At 39.5% G+C, this 14,802-nt stretch overlaps 1 protein-coding gene across 1 annotated transcript; it reads left to right on the forward strand.

Annotated features, from left to right (window-relative positions):
* The first annotated feature begins 11 nt into the window (after positions 1 to 11).
* On the forward strand, positions 12 to 14,025 carry QRSL1 (glutaminyl-tRNA amidotransferase subunit QRSL1). Its single transcript, XM_023923896.2, has 11 exons — positions 12 to 137; positions 371 to 530; positions 1,720 to 1,818; positions 2,809 to 2,905; positions 4,604 to 4,780; positions 7,014 to 7,189; positions 7,294 to 7,406; positions 8,934 to 9,126; positions 9,485 to 9,602; positions 12,836 to 13,041; positions 13,514 to 14,025. The coding sequence occupies exons 1-11, from the start codon at positions 114 to 116 to the stop codon at positions 13,723 to 13,725; spliced, it is 1,575 nt and encodes a 524-aa protein (XP_023779664.1). The 5' UTR covers positions 12 to 113; the 3' UTR covers positions 13,726 to 14,025.
* The last annotated feature ends 777 nt before the right edge of the window (positions 14,026 to 14,802 follow it).

Genomic DNA, 14,802 nt, shown 5'->3' on the forward strand with positions numbered 1-14,802 from the left:
GCCAATGGTGCCGCAGGGTGTTGCGGCAAGATGGCGGCGCGCGGCCGCCGCGCCGGGGTAAGGGTTGGGGTCGCTTCGCGGGCGTGAGGAGGCGACGACGGGCAGGGAGAACCATGCTGCGCGCCTCTCTCCGACAGGTGAGCGGGGTCGGTCCGCCTGCCGGGGGTGCCGAGGAGCGGGGTGGGGGTGCCGAGGAGCGGGGCGGGTTCGCAAGGTGACCGATGTCCCATCGCGCCCCCCGTCCCCGGGGCGGCCCGGGAGAGCGCTTCCCGTGGGCTCCTTCCCTCAGCGGCGGTGGCGCGTTCTCCCCGTGCCGCCCCGGCGCGGCCTCTGTCACCCGGCTGCCCTGAAAGACGGGCTGCGTTCTTAGGTGTCGGCGGCGTTGAAGGAAGGACGAGTCACTCCCACGGAGCTCTGCCAGCGATGCCTGGCCCTCATCAAAAGCACCAAGTTTCTGAATGCTTACATTACCGTAGCGGAAGAGACCGCTTTGAAGCAGGCTGAAGAATCCGAGGAAAGATATAAAAGAGGTATGTTGGTTTGCGAGTAATGTCAGGCCTTAAAAAGTTGCTGTGGAGGAGCTGTCTGTGTTAGACGAAGCACCTTTGCTTTTTCGAGGGGTTGTCTTGGCTTGTTTGACTGTCGGGGGATGAGGCTCACGCTGTGAGGTTTCCGTGGGTGCTGATGGACGTACACTTGGCACTCGGAAGAATATTTAGTCCAAAAATCAGGGGGAAAACCTGGACCAAACGAGGTACTACAGGTTTAACAGGCCCTGTGCCTCTTGGACAGCACTGATACTTGGTGTCTGCTGCTTCTTTCCCTCAGCAGCTCATTTGGAATGTGTAGCCAATTAGCTACCATGAATAGGCAAATGCAGTGGTCATTCGCAGACCTCTAGACTGGGATAGGCAAACAGCTGGTACAACCTGTCGAGTTTTTAATTAAGAAAGCAAATTAAAATAAAACAGCTTCATTACTTGCAGTTAGTAATTGGAGAACAGAACAACTTTCAGTCCTGTTATCTGCAGCATTTAGAAGATGGCCATCCTCATTTTCCTTTATGTTTAAAGAAAGGCAGGAAAGGTAAATTTTCACCTAATAGAGTACATATTTTCCTTCCTGGATGATGCTTGCTGTCTTCTGGCAGCTCAATAAATTTGTTAGCCAGGTTGTTTTGCTTCCTGATGTAGGCCTTTTAGTTTCCCAGTTGGGGTTTTTTTTTGTGGTGTTGTTTGCTGGTTTGGGGTTTTTTTGATGGTAGATAATCAATTACTTGGGAAGGACTTCCTCTGCTTCAGTAATTTTTCAGGTCGTATCTACTGTATATGTCAGATAGGCAGAATTTATGGCTCCCAGCCTAGTGAGGGTGTGGATTTAGCAGCACCTATGGCTGAAATAAGCACTGTGTGGTCACATTGGAAAAGGTATAGCCAGCCTGGAGGAAAGCAGCTGCCTGCCTGAAGGGCTTAGACACATTCACAGAGCTCTGCTCTGTGAGGCCAAGTCTGGTTTGGGCAGAGTGCTCAATGCTTTAGTAGGAATGGAAGATGGTTCTTGAAAATGGAACAGACAACCATCAAATGCCAAGTGGAAAGAATTCTTTCTTCCAAAAACCACCCAAAGGGACATATAAAATAAACAGTAATTGATGAGAACATTATATATATAGCACATTTTGCTTTAATCTCTGTTGTTTTACAATCATTCCTAATGCAGGTCAACCACTGGGCATTCTAGATGGAATTCCTATTGCTGTAAAAGACAACTTTAATACAGCTGGCATTGAGACAACATGTGCATCAAATATGTTAAAAGGTACAGTAAAGCTTTTAAAGTAAAATCAAATAATTTGCTCTTTGTAGGATTTATTGACTGGAGTCTTCCAGAAAGCCAAGAGTTTTCAGAAAATGAGCTGGTGTCATTTGAGGAAATACATTTGTCCAATTTCGTTAGCCAAGTTCATCTGGTATTACAGATGTATCTTTTTCTTCTTCTAAGCACGTTATCTCTGTATTTATATTTGTATGCATTTAAAAGCAGTTATAATTAAAACCTCTATACTACAATAAAATGGATCCAAACCTCGCATTTTCCTTCACATTGTTTGTAGGTCTAGAGGAGAGCAGTGAGTACTGTTCTGCCTAGTGGAATCCAAAGACTATTTTGTTGTTGTTGTTCTGTTTATAATTGTTGACTTAAATAGTTCTTTCATATGGCTGTGGGGAAAGTGGATGTTAACAATCCCAACATACAATCACATTCTATAATGGTTTTATGGCTTCTTTTTTTTTAATTTCTTAATATCATTGTTTCTATTAACAAGTCAAGAATGTTTTCAAGGCATTACAATGTTTTTATAGTAAAAGCAAAAGTAGGAAACATTTCTTACAGCTGTTTTATTCTGCACAAAGTAAAACTTTATATTAATCCTTGTGGAAGATAGCAGAAGGAAATTAGCAGACCTCTAATTTGATTGTGGTTTTTTAATAGCAGAAGAAACAAAATATGGCGTCACTGTTGTAAAAGTTGTTATATCACCTGAGATGCTTTTCCTTAAAGCACATTCTCAGACCTGTTGTGATTGATTGCAGTGAGTATTAGGAGTGATGTCCTTGTTCCTGATGAAAGTGGGAGTGGAGGAGCTCCTGTGAATTGGTTATTACCTGAGGTCTCATGTCACTGTCATAGTTCTCATCCTAGGTTATGTAAGGTCTGAGTGGTAACGACAACTTTAAAATGTTCATAGTACCTGTAAAAATAATTTGTATCTCACCATTTGGTCTTAATTGTTCTGATTGTTTTCAGGTTATATTTCTCCTTACAATGCTACAGTAGTTCAGAAATTACTGGATCAGGGAGCTGTGCTTTTAGGTAAAACAAACCTAGATGAATTTGCGATGGGGTGAGTGATGTTTATTATTTTTAATGCGTTGATTTTACATAAATAGCATGCTTAGCTTATGTTCCTGTCAACCTGTAATCCTTAACTCCTGTTTCTGTGAGTCAAGACAATAATGAATACTTACTGGAAGGGTACACAGAGCTGCATGAACTTCTCCCTGAGCACTTAGAGTGTTGTGTAAATGATACAGACACTGAGTTTCATGAACATAGTGTTCAAATGTAGCTGTGCTTGAGAGGTGGGAAGTGGTCCAGCTTTTGCAGAAGGCCAAGGACAAGTGGCCTTCTTGTAGATTTGGTAGTGTGTTAATAGAATTGATTACAACACAGTTAATTGCTGCCTTTTCCTCTCTCCTTACTGATGGCTTTTTGCCCTTAGGTAATTGTTATCATACCCCCAGTGGCAGTCACTACCTCTGCCAGTCAGCCACTGGGGTAATTTATATGGGTACTCCCTGACTTGCACATAGGCTAATCGAGAGCAAGGCTTTTAAGTTGCCTAAGCTAATGTTGGTGACTTTTTGTCAAGAGCACATTGAAAAATGCTCCTACAAATTGATTCTTCTGCAAATCTGTGAAGCCAGCCAAACTGTAGCAGAGAACAACATTGGGCTGTTAAGGATGGGAATTACTGCTAGGTTTGGAAGGGAATCTCTGGGACTTTAGTTACCTGTGAAAAACAGTAAATGCTGTATTTTGGTTTTATTATACTTAAACCAAAATCCAAGGTTTGATTGGAAATTCACATGGATGGGGTGGAAATACTTTGACAATATTATTTTGAATAAAGTAATTTTTGTGTGAAAAGGTATTCCTCAGAGGAGGAGCAGACAAAAAGCTTGGGAAAAACCTGATAATGTAGTTTTACAACTGGTCTAAGTTCAGTAAAGCACAGGGTTCTCCTAGTAAGCTTATCCCAATACTGGCTTCTCATCCTAGTCTGTGTGTTTGCATGATCTCTTCATCAGGGAGCAGATCCAGCTCTAATGTAATGATGTCTCAGTAAGGTTGGTTTTCAACTGCTGTCAGCTGCCTGTTCTGTCTGATGATTTAGCTGGTAACACTGGCACCTTACAGTCAGGGGGAGCATGGGTAGAGGGCCTGAGGAAGGAGGAAAGTACACCCTGTCCCTCCTTCTAGTGGCAGCTCACACTTAGGTGACACAAGCTGAGTGAAACCAGTTTCTGAGAAGCCAGTTTGGCATTCTGAACCAGTGGACTGTGGTCTCTGCAGAGGGCTACCGGGTAATAGTGTGGCATTTCAGAGAAATGCATGTTCCTGGTATTGTGGAGCTTTTTCTCCATCTCTGGCAGCATGTTTTTCCTCACAGCTGTGATCTTACACCACATATAGGGCTGGAAAAACAGAATACCTTGGTTTTGAAAGAGACGTGCTCCTGTACTTTTACATAGCTTAAATCAGTTTTATGTCTCTGTGACTCTGGTTCAGTGGCATTAGCAGAAGTTAGAAAGAGGTACCAGTTCAGGTTCTATGTCAGAAACTGATGAGCAGCTGTGAATTTTACAGTTGTATGTAATGCTGTAGAAGTTGACTGCATAAGGATTTACATACACCAGCCTTCTTGTGTTGAAATTGAATTTGAAAGGATGATAAGGAGTTGGATTAAAAAAATTAAATTGGTGAATACAGTGTGTCATTTGTGACTTCTGTCTGTATTTGTCCTGTCTGACTACCTTAGATCCGGGAGTACGGATGGAGTATTTGGACCAGTCAGAAATCCCTGGAGTTACTCAAAACAGTACAAGGAAAAGTCTGTCCCAAAATCCCATTCAGAAGATGAAGAGTCTAACTGGGTGATAACAGGAGGGAGCTCAGGAGGCAGTGCAGCTGCTGTGTCATCTTTCACATGTTTTGCGTAAGAGGCTTTTAAAATTGTCTTTCTCTAAATGTCTCAAAATATGTTGGAATGTTTTATTTTTTTAATTTTCTCGTGAGGTAGTATGAAATAGGAAGGTTATTGGCACTGGCACACGAAAATTTATTTCAGCATCCCTAGGTTATTTGTGGCATATAATGAAGCAAGAATTAATCCATGCACGCAAATTTAGATTTACTCATTTCGGGCATTTTTCAGTGGTATGACCACTTTGCACTGAATGAAATAAAAATATGATGGCAGTAAAGGAGTGACAGTTTTATTCTTTTTCCCACATAATCTCATAAAAAGTCTTAGAAGTTTTTGATGCATCCTCTGCCTCACTAATTGCATTACACAAATACACACTGAAAATACAATTCAGCAAATTAGGAGATCCCTTAATTTGTAACAGTATAATAATCTTTCCTCTACTCCTTTGTTTTTATAGCGTAGTTATGTAATAGTACATAAGATCTGGGACCTAAAAGCTTTCAAATCCCTTAACAAAAGAGTACAGAGTATTTACTACATAGGTACTTACAGACTTCCCTGTTTTTAAGTTAGAAGACAGTTGTAGTGTTGGGGTTTTTTTTTAGGCAGGTGTGTGTTTATGGTCATTTGGAGTTTTTTTCCTAAAGGAATTTAAATAAGCTGGATTTTTTTTTTTAATAGTAATTATTACTTATATGGAATAGCAACACACTGTGTAGCAATTCAGTTGTCTGTACTGTCTTCCCCATCTGACTGTTAAAACTGATCACAAATCTTTACACCTTGCATTTTATGCATTCAATTTTAGAGCTACATGTTGGGGCATGTTTTATAGAAAATTATTTCAATTGTGCTCTTAATTGGAAGGTGTTTAAAAATGCTCTTTATTTACTTTATTGTTGTTTACCCATAGACTACATTACTAATATCTATTTTGTTGTTAAAATATTCTTGATAATGTCAATTACAACTCTTTTAATTAGTTATTAAAATTATATATCTCTTCATCTTCTTACCTTTACTGGGATGTAACCCATTTTAACCAACATTTTAATACTGTTGAAATTGAACTCTGTGCAGCCATTCCCAAGGACTGCTGCTCCTCATCCTGAGCCAGAATGGGCTGATCCTTAGAGGGTCTGGCACCTTTTCTTATGTTGCTGGGCTCCCATCTTGCACTGCTCAGCACACTGTCAGATCAGGGAGATTTTTTTGTCCAGCTATTTTATTGTGTATAACCTGCTGTATATCCATCCTATTAGTGTCTTTCAAGCACTAGGAATGCTGCCAGTCTTTACATTTTCAATTTGAGATTTGGATGTCCAAAAATGCTATAAAATTGAAGATGTTTTGCATCAACACAAAGGCTTTGAAAAAAAATTGACTTCAGGAAAGTCAGTTGAATGTGTTCAGCCATATCAAAAACAAATGGCTATGGGAGAAGTCATATACTCAGTTCAATAAAGATTATACCTGTTTCTAAAGTTTAAATTTGTTTTGGCAAAGATTTGAATGAAAACTGCTTTATCTTTTTAATGCTGCTTGAGTTAGATTTATTAAAAACAAGAGAACAGTGTGTTTCATTTCAGTACAATTTAAAAAAAAATATATCAAGGTTTCACCTGTAAATAAGAAAAAAGAAATACAATATAGTAATAGTAATAATAATAATAATAATATACTGTGTTTTAATTGTACCTAAGCTACTGTAAACTGGGAGTTCTGATCAGTCTTTGTAGATTTGGAAACAGGAAAAGCATCTTTCCAAATTATGCCCTCTTCTTAGGGGCAAGAGGTGTTGCTCTTCATTTTTATCCTGGAAAATGCTGATTCATGCTGCATTGGCTACCCAATAAATATCAGTATTGGAAATTGTTCCCTATGTCACATATTTATCACACAGTATTGGAACAGACCACAGTATTGGAACAGAGAAGGCAGAAGAAGATATTTGGGGCCATTTCAGATGGTCTGAATTCTACCTATCTGCCTCTGCTTTGTGAAGAGAACTGGACTGTCCTAATGGCAAATTCAGAGACCCTAAGAAAAATCAGGGAACAAATGAAAAATAGACATAGAGAGCAGACTGGAATTTAGGTTGTGTGATTATGATCTTCAGATCTTCTGATTTGGAAGAATTCACAAGAGTTTTAAATCCATGCATCTTAAAGCCACACATTCTTATGATTTGGAAATGTTCTGAATTATCTTACTAATGATGATCCTTTTGAAACCATAGAGCCTTAGGGTCAGACACAGGAGGATCTACCCGAAACCCTGCTGCTCACTGTGGTGTTGTAGGTTTAAAGCCAACATATGGACTGATCTCTCGCCATGGTCTCATTCCTCTAGTGAACTCCATGGATGTGCCAGGAATCCTAACCAGATGCGTGGATGATGCGGCAGTTTTGTTAGGTATTACAATGTCATCTTTGTTTACAACATTTCCTCAAAACAAACTGAATTCTAACTAACTAATGTACGTTTTCCTGGTCTTCACATGTCATGTCATATTTCAGGTTCACTTGCTGGACACGATCCGAAGGACTCTACCACAATTCAGGATGACTTTAAGCCATTTGAACTACCTAATTTGACTGATGTCAGCAAGCTTTCAATAGGAATTCCAAAGGTATCATTTAAATCCTGTTAGCAGTTATGGATAGGAAGAACAAATAAGGCACATAATAAAAAAATACTTGTGTCTTGCCCACCACCTCCCAGTCTCCTGTGATTTGAAACACTGAAGGCAGTAAAAGCAGCTCCTGAAAAAGAAGGGTATGTGTGTGCTCTGTTGCCTGTCCAGGCAATTTGGAGTAAGCATACACTAATGCATCATCTAAAATACTGTCATTGTGGTGGGAAGCACAGTCAGGAACTTCAGGGGAAATGGAGAACTTCAGTTTTTGGTTCTCTCTGTTGCTCTTTTATTAGTCCACTCTGTAACCTCAAACAAGTTGCTCTTGGTGCCTTCCCATGCAGTGAGCTTGTTACTGGTTTGTGCAGAGCTTTGAGATGCTTGCCTACATGGCCCTGTGTTAATATAGAGCAGAAGTTTAAAGGCCATTGAATGGCACAAGGAACTATGGTTTGCAGAGTTCTAATAAGAACTCACATCTATAATTTGGCATCTGATGTATGCAATTCAATCATGTTTGTAACTATAAGAGTACTTGAAATTTAAGAGCAAAGTTTGGGACTTGAGCCTATTTTTAATTTAATAAAGGCTCTGCCTGCAAAGAGACAATGTGAGTAACATTAATTGGATTCTCAGTTTTGCAACCTAAGCTAGAACAGGCATACCAAAAGTTTTAATTTCGTAAGCAGGGATGTCCACTGACAAATTATTCACAATTTGTGAAATGGAAAAACTACATGCCTAGAAAATTGATCAGCTGCATACTGTTCAAATCTTGATAAATCTAAAATGGTGATACTGGTTTATTTTTCCTATCCTTTGAACAGTTTTTTCTACTGCTACAAGTTATTCTAAACAGGTACATGCATACATTAAACATGGGTCATAGCTTCTCAGAAATCAGTATTATGTATTATGACCCTGATATTATGAGTTAGAACTAAAGCAAGTATCTTCAAAATTAGGGAGTTTTAATAGAATGCTTATAATTTGAGTATGAAATAGAAATGTAGCTAACCTAAGTCTTCTCCCAACCCATTGATTGTAGATTTTCTTTGGTGGGTGGTTTTATTTGTTTCACCAAGGTGTGCCAGTTGCCACTGATAGTGCTGTGGCCATTTTTTTTATCTGTCCCACTTGCAGCAGCCCTAGTTTTAGGATTTAGACCTGAAGAATTTCTACCCATGACTGAAGAGCAGTGCAGTACAGTCTTGATAGATAAATAAGGGGATAACTGGGCAATTACTCCTTTAGAAGAAACTGCTGAAATTCCATGATTGGTGATACATATATTGATCCTACCAAGATGAACATAATACTCTCAAGAACACTCAATCCTGTTAATTTAATATTCCTTCATTGTATAGGATTTAGTAGATGCAAAAAGCTTTAATAAGTACTTTAAATCTTAAAGTGCCAAGATAATGGTTTCAGTGTATTTTTAGCAAGGAGTATTTGTGTTTTGGTTGCTATTGGAAGTAAACCAGTGTGTAAAATAACTCCTCTTGTTTTTCCTCCAAGGAATATCATGTACCAGGGCTGTCCAGTGAAATTCTGGCTCTCTGGTCAAAGGCTGCTGAGCTGTTTAAGAATGCAGGTGCTAAAGTGGTTGAAGTGAGCCTACCACACACTCGTTACTCAATTGTCTGCTATCATGTGCTGTGCACAGCAGAAGTGGCATCAAATATGGCCAGGTTTGATGGACTGGAATATGGTAAGGCCTTTAAAAAGCTTTTTTCTTAGACAGTAGAAATATTGCAGGATGCCATGTAAAAGTGTTTTTGTAGATTTCCTTTTCATGGTTGGATGCTTGATGTTATTTCTCCAAGATGAAATATAGTAAAAAACCTTGTGCAGATAAATAAATACATAGTATATTTCACTACTAGGCATATAAATGTCTGGGCTCAAAATCTAGTTTAGTATTTCCATAATAAGACAGGAATATGTTTCATTGTTTTTCCAGAATAGTAGCGTGTCAGACTGCAGCAAACAATGACCTATTGTATTACTATGATGTTATTAAGTCTTCAGGATTACAAGAAGTATTAATACCCAGAATGCCTTTTCAGGACATCGTTCTGACATGAAGGATTCCACCGAAAGTATGTATGCTGCAACGCGGCGAGAAGGCTTCAATGATGTCGTAAGAGGAAGAATTCTGTCAGGAAACTACTTCTTGTTGAAGCAGTAAGCAGTACATCTTGAAATTCAGTTTTTCCAGGTTAACAAATTTTTGAGCAAATGGTGATTAATCATGATATGAAAAAGAAATTTCCTTTATACTAGTAGCTGTTTGTATTTTTATTGCTGCTTTAGCTCTATAATACCTAGTTAACTGTTAATAACGAACAGAAATGTTTTCCCTGAGTCTTACCAGTGAGCCTCCTACATTAAATAAGTAAAACAACTTAGTGATATTTTTTTTTTTCCCTACCAGAACATTATTGGCATCCATTAGTTAAATTAGGCAGAAATGTACCCTACGGTATGACATTGAAATCATACTGAAGTGATTACTGCTGTAGTGTTAGAAGTTCTGTAGCTGTTTATCTCATTAAAACTGCATAGAAAAAGTGCTGGTACATTGTAGCGAGGCCTTCTAGGGAAAGCCAGAGACACAGCTGTTACATTAACTGCGCCTCTCTGCCTCAGTGTGCAGGGAAAGAGAAGCATTGGCAAAGTACTGAACTGGAGTCCTTACAGAAGTCGGGGTTTTATCCAGCTCACATGGAGAATCTGGTGCATGAATCTATTTTACGTTTTTAGTTTTCAATCCTTATTCAGCAGTCCTAATTTATGTTGGTAAAAGTGCTGTTTTTCTGTCTGAATTCGTTCAGATACTAACAAAAATACTAGGCATGTAATCAGTCTCTGTAGTGCACTTGCTTTGAAAGAGCTCCGTCAGCAAGAGTATTCATCAGATGTGACTTCTAATTGCTCTGAGAGACAGGAATGTTGTCAGTCAGTCTGTAACAACCAGCTTTTATGGAATGCCGATATTCCTGCCAAGTGTGCTCCCTCTGCTTACAACTGTCCAGATCAGCTTTCCTAAGGCTGCTTGAAAATTCACGTAGTTAACTCTTCTGTGAAAGAATACACAATTACAGAATTACATGCCAGAATTACAGAATATTCTGAGTTGGAAGCGACCCACAAGGATCATCGAGTCCAACTCTTAAGTGAATGGCCCTTATAGAGATTGACCATGCAACCTTGGTTATTTTGTCACACGGCTCTAACCAGCTGAGCTGCTCTCATTGGCTTCCACCAAGATGGAACAGAGAGTTGTGCTCCTGTTCCACAGTAAATTACTCTCTTGTAAGACCGAATGGTTCAGAAAGCATCCTTAGAATAAGTAGTAGAGAAAACCCATCTGTGTCTGCTGCAAATGTTGCCTTTTACAGCTTATTTTTATCTTGCTTTTCAGAGTTTTAAAATGACTAGGTGATCGTTCAGGAAGTTCTGTTTAACATCTTTAGAGATGACATGGACAAGGGGATCAAGTCCTCCCAGAGCAAGTTTTCAGACAGCTCCAATTTGTTTGGTAGTGTTGATCTGCAGGAGGGATCTGCAGAGGGATCTGGACAGGCTGGGCTGAGGCCAGTTGTATGAGGTTCTATAGGGCTGGGTCCTGTATTTGGGTCACAATAGCCCCAGGCAGCCCTACAGGCTGCAGCAGAGTGGCTGGAAAGCTGCTCAGGGGAAAAGGACCTGGAGGTGCTGGTCAACAGAACATGAGCCAGCTGTGCCCAGGTGGCCAAGAATGCCAGTGGCATCCTGGCCTGTATCAGCACCAGGGCAGGGATTGTCCCCCAGTACCCGCACTGGTGAGGCCATGCCTTGAATCCTGCATTCAGTCTGGGCCCTCCACTACGAGAAGGACATTGAGAGGCTAGAGCACATCCAGAGGAGGACAGCAGAGCTGGTGTAGGGTCTGGAGCACAACTCTTATGAGGAGTGGCTGAAGGAGATGGGGGTGTTTACCCTGGAACAAAGGAGAGACCTTGTCTCTCTCACTACAACTACCTGAAAAGAGATTGGCGAGGTGGGAGTCAGTGTCTTCTCTCAGGTAACAAGTGATAGGAGAAGAGTAAACAGCCTTATGTTGCACCCTGTGAGGTTTACATTGGATATTGGGAAAAATGTCTTCACTATAAGGGGTGTCAAGCATTGGAACAGGCTGTCAAGGGAAGTGGTGAACTCCCCATCCATTTAAAAGACATGTAGATGTGGCACTTAGGGACTTTTTGAAGTTAACAGCTAGGCTGATTTCTGAAGTGATTGTAGGAAAAGGTCTGATTCCTATTATATAACTTACTAACTTGAATACACTTTTTATTAATTATAGCCATTTTCATTGCTGTCTTTTGGAATCTTTAATCTTCAGATTACTCTAACAAAGCAGATTTTAGGTAGTTGCAGTTGTTTTATTGGTAAGCACTGGCATGTAGCAGTTGGTAATACACCACTCCATTTTTCTTTCACTTCCCTTTTTTTTTTTTTTTTTCTTTCCCAAGTAGCTGAGGGTTTAGATGACAGTTACTTTTGAAACTGAACTTCTCTGAATTTAAGATTCCATATTTACCAGTTCTGCATATGAAGTTAAAAGGAACGATAGACGTAAAGTTGACTAATGTGTTTATGCTTCAGAGTTGTGTAAAGACAGAAATTCATAGACCACATGTTTACATGAGGGGAAAAAAAGGATAAAGATAAGGTCTTTATAGTATTCTACAGAAAAGTATATTACAACCACATACATAGTTTTAAATCCATTTGGAGTTCTCCAAATGATGGGACTTTTTCACATGCTTCAAGTATCTTGCAGGGTTGGATCCTAAATGGTTAATTCCTGTTTTTCAGATCTGTGTAGCACTGTATGTCCTAGACTTTGCTGCCCTGCAGTGAAATTAGGTTAGATACCAGCTTTTCACCCAGAGGGTGGTTGAGCACTGTAACAGACTCCCCAGGAAAGTGGTCATAGCACCAAGCCAGTGTGAGTTGTGCTCTCAGGCACATTGTGTGGGTCTTGGAGTGTCCTGCACAGGGCCAATAGTTGGACTCCATTATCTTGATGGGTCCCTTCCAACTCAGCATTTTCCATGGTTCTGTGAAATTCAATACACCGTTTAGTTTCCAAATGGTCATAAAAGTGTTGTGTTGATTTTTAGTTAATTATTGTAAAGCAGGGTTTTGTTTTCCCTTCACCTTTCTTCAGCTGTATGCCCTCATTTCTTCCTTCTCTGACAGCTCCTTTGCTTTGAGAGCATAAATACATGTGTGGTGACTAAGCTTCCAATGTGAGTCAAAATTTTGTCCAAAAGGATTACTGGGCTTGTCTTTTCCAGAGTGGCTAAGAAATAAAGTTCTGTATTTTGGGAATTAAAATATCAGGCCTTTATGTTCCTGTTCTTTTCTAGGAACTATGAGAAGTACTTTGTCAAGGCACAGAAAGTGAGACGTCTCATTGCCAATGACTTTGTGAAGGTTTTCAGGAGCGGTGTTGATATTTTACTCACTCCCACCACTCTGAGTGATGCAGCACCATACACGCAATTCATCCAAGAGGACAACAGGACCCGCAGCGCTCAAGATGACATCCTGACACAGGCTGCAAACATGGCTGGTGAGTAGGGGACAGGAACTCAACTGTGTTTTGTCCTGCCAAGTAATTTTAAATGTCCAGTCTCTTTAGGTATTGAACCTTCTCTTTCGAATCGAGATACTTCCCCCACATGTCGTAAGTCTTACAGTGGTAACTGGGTCTAAAGACAATTTTTTAAATGCTTGAAAATATAAGACTAGATTTTAAATTAGGGCACATTGGAGCTGAGTGTGAGCTGCAGGTAAGATGAATCTGTTCCAGAGACAGAAATCTCTTTCTAAGGAGAACTGATTATCTTTTTCAGAGGATGCTGACCTCTTTAATCTCTCTAATTAATTTCTTGTGATCATCTAACATTCAGTTCATTTAATCAAATTATTTTAGCTGGTCTTTTTTCTCTACATGGTTTGTTTTCTGGTTCTCATAAAATTGATTCAAAAATTACTCTAAGGTTTTATAGTAAGTCTTTGCATGTGTATTTTTTTTCTTTCAGGACTGCCAGCCATAAATGTTCCTACAGCTCTTTCAGAGAGAGGCTTGCCAGTTGGACTTCAGTTCATTGGACGTTCATTCCAGGAGAAGCAGCTTCTCACTGTAGCCAAATGGTTTGAAAAACAAGTACAATTCCCAGTGATTCAACTAGAAGAAGTAAAGAGGCATGACAGTGGTGTCTTTCAGCATCAGAAATCTGCTTCTTTTTCATAGCCTGGAACTTGTTAGTCAGAGCAAGAAAGCTGTGGAGGTCAGGAAATTTCTGCAGTTAATTGTCTTTTGCAGAAGTAATAATGAAGACATTATGCAGTAATCCACGATGGAATCGGGACAGCTTGTTACAGTGTAATTTAGGTAAAGTAAATTAAGTAAATATTACCATGTTATTAAGAGCCATTTCTTACTGATACGAAAAACTCCAAGTTGAGATTTTGTATGTTTTGCCTGTGAAGCTGATTTTTCAGTCCTCAGAGGGTGTGTAAGGTATCTGACCAATTAAAGAACTAACCTGAACTTTTGTGTGAAAACTTCATGGTTGCCAAAGGGCTTGGTTTCCTTCTGGAGTGTAGACTTTTGTAATGACGACAATCAGACAAGCTCTGTTGGAACAAAGGTATCGAGGATCTGTTCAAGACTTAAATACAAAAGGAAACAAGGGAATAACATAGAACCATAGAATCCTCTAGATCAGAAAATACTTTTAAGATCATCACATTCAACCAGCACTACAAAGTTCACCACTCACTCATATCCCCAATGCCACATCTACACATCTGTAATGTGATGCTTATTAAGGATATTGTGAGAAAGCTAAATCACACCTGCATTTACATCCCTGTTTTATCAAAATTCAAGATATGGAAATGTTAGTCTATTTTAAAAACCAAAAATATTCCCTACTTCCAGCTAACTTGTGCAGGAGGTGAAAATAACCTCTGGGTTTACAAATCATGCAGATTTTTCTGGTTATATCCATGTAAGAATGATGAATTCCAGGTATCTTCTGGGGAAAGATGTGTAGTAGTAGTACTTGAGTAGTTATTTTCTTCTTTCTTCATCACTGTTCTTGATAATTGACACTTAAAAGCTTACTAAAAAAGAGATCTTACTCATTGTGACTCCCTGTAGGAATAATGCCATTTATTCCTTCGTGGACTTTACAATAGTAATTCAAACTGAATTTCCAAACCATCGTCTTGTAGACTGAAATGCTTACTAAACAACTATTAACCTGTTTCAAATGTTGTAGTTTCCATTTCTTGACAGGTAAAAACATGAAGGGTGAAGTTT

Source organism: Cyanistes caeruleus, chromosome 2 (assembly GCF_971803275.1).
Source record: "Cyanistes caeruleus chromosome 2, bCyaCae1.hap1.1, whole genome shotgun sequence".
Lineage (NCBI taxonomy): Eukaryota > Metazoa > Chordata > Aves > Passeriformes > Paridae > Cyanistes > Cyanistes caeruleus.

What these genes read in the sequence shown, in the direction of transcription:
- QRSL1 (XM_023923896.2), top strand. Translation starts at nt 114, where the DNA reads ATGCTGCGCGCCTCTCTCCGACAG. An exon ending in TGCGCGCCTCTCTCCGACAG is followed by an intron (nt 138 to 370) that starts GTGAGCGGGGTC and finishes CTGCGTTCTTAG; the next exon opens with GTGTCGGCGGCGTTGAAGGA. An exon ending in GTTTGATGGACTGGAATATG is followed by an intron (nt 9,127 to 9,484) that starts GTAAGGCCTTTA and finishes ATGCCTTTTCAG; the next exon opens with GACATCGTTCTGACATGAAG.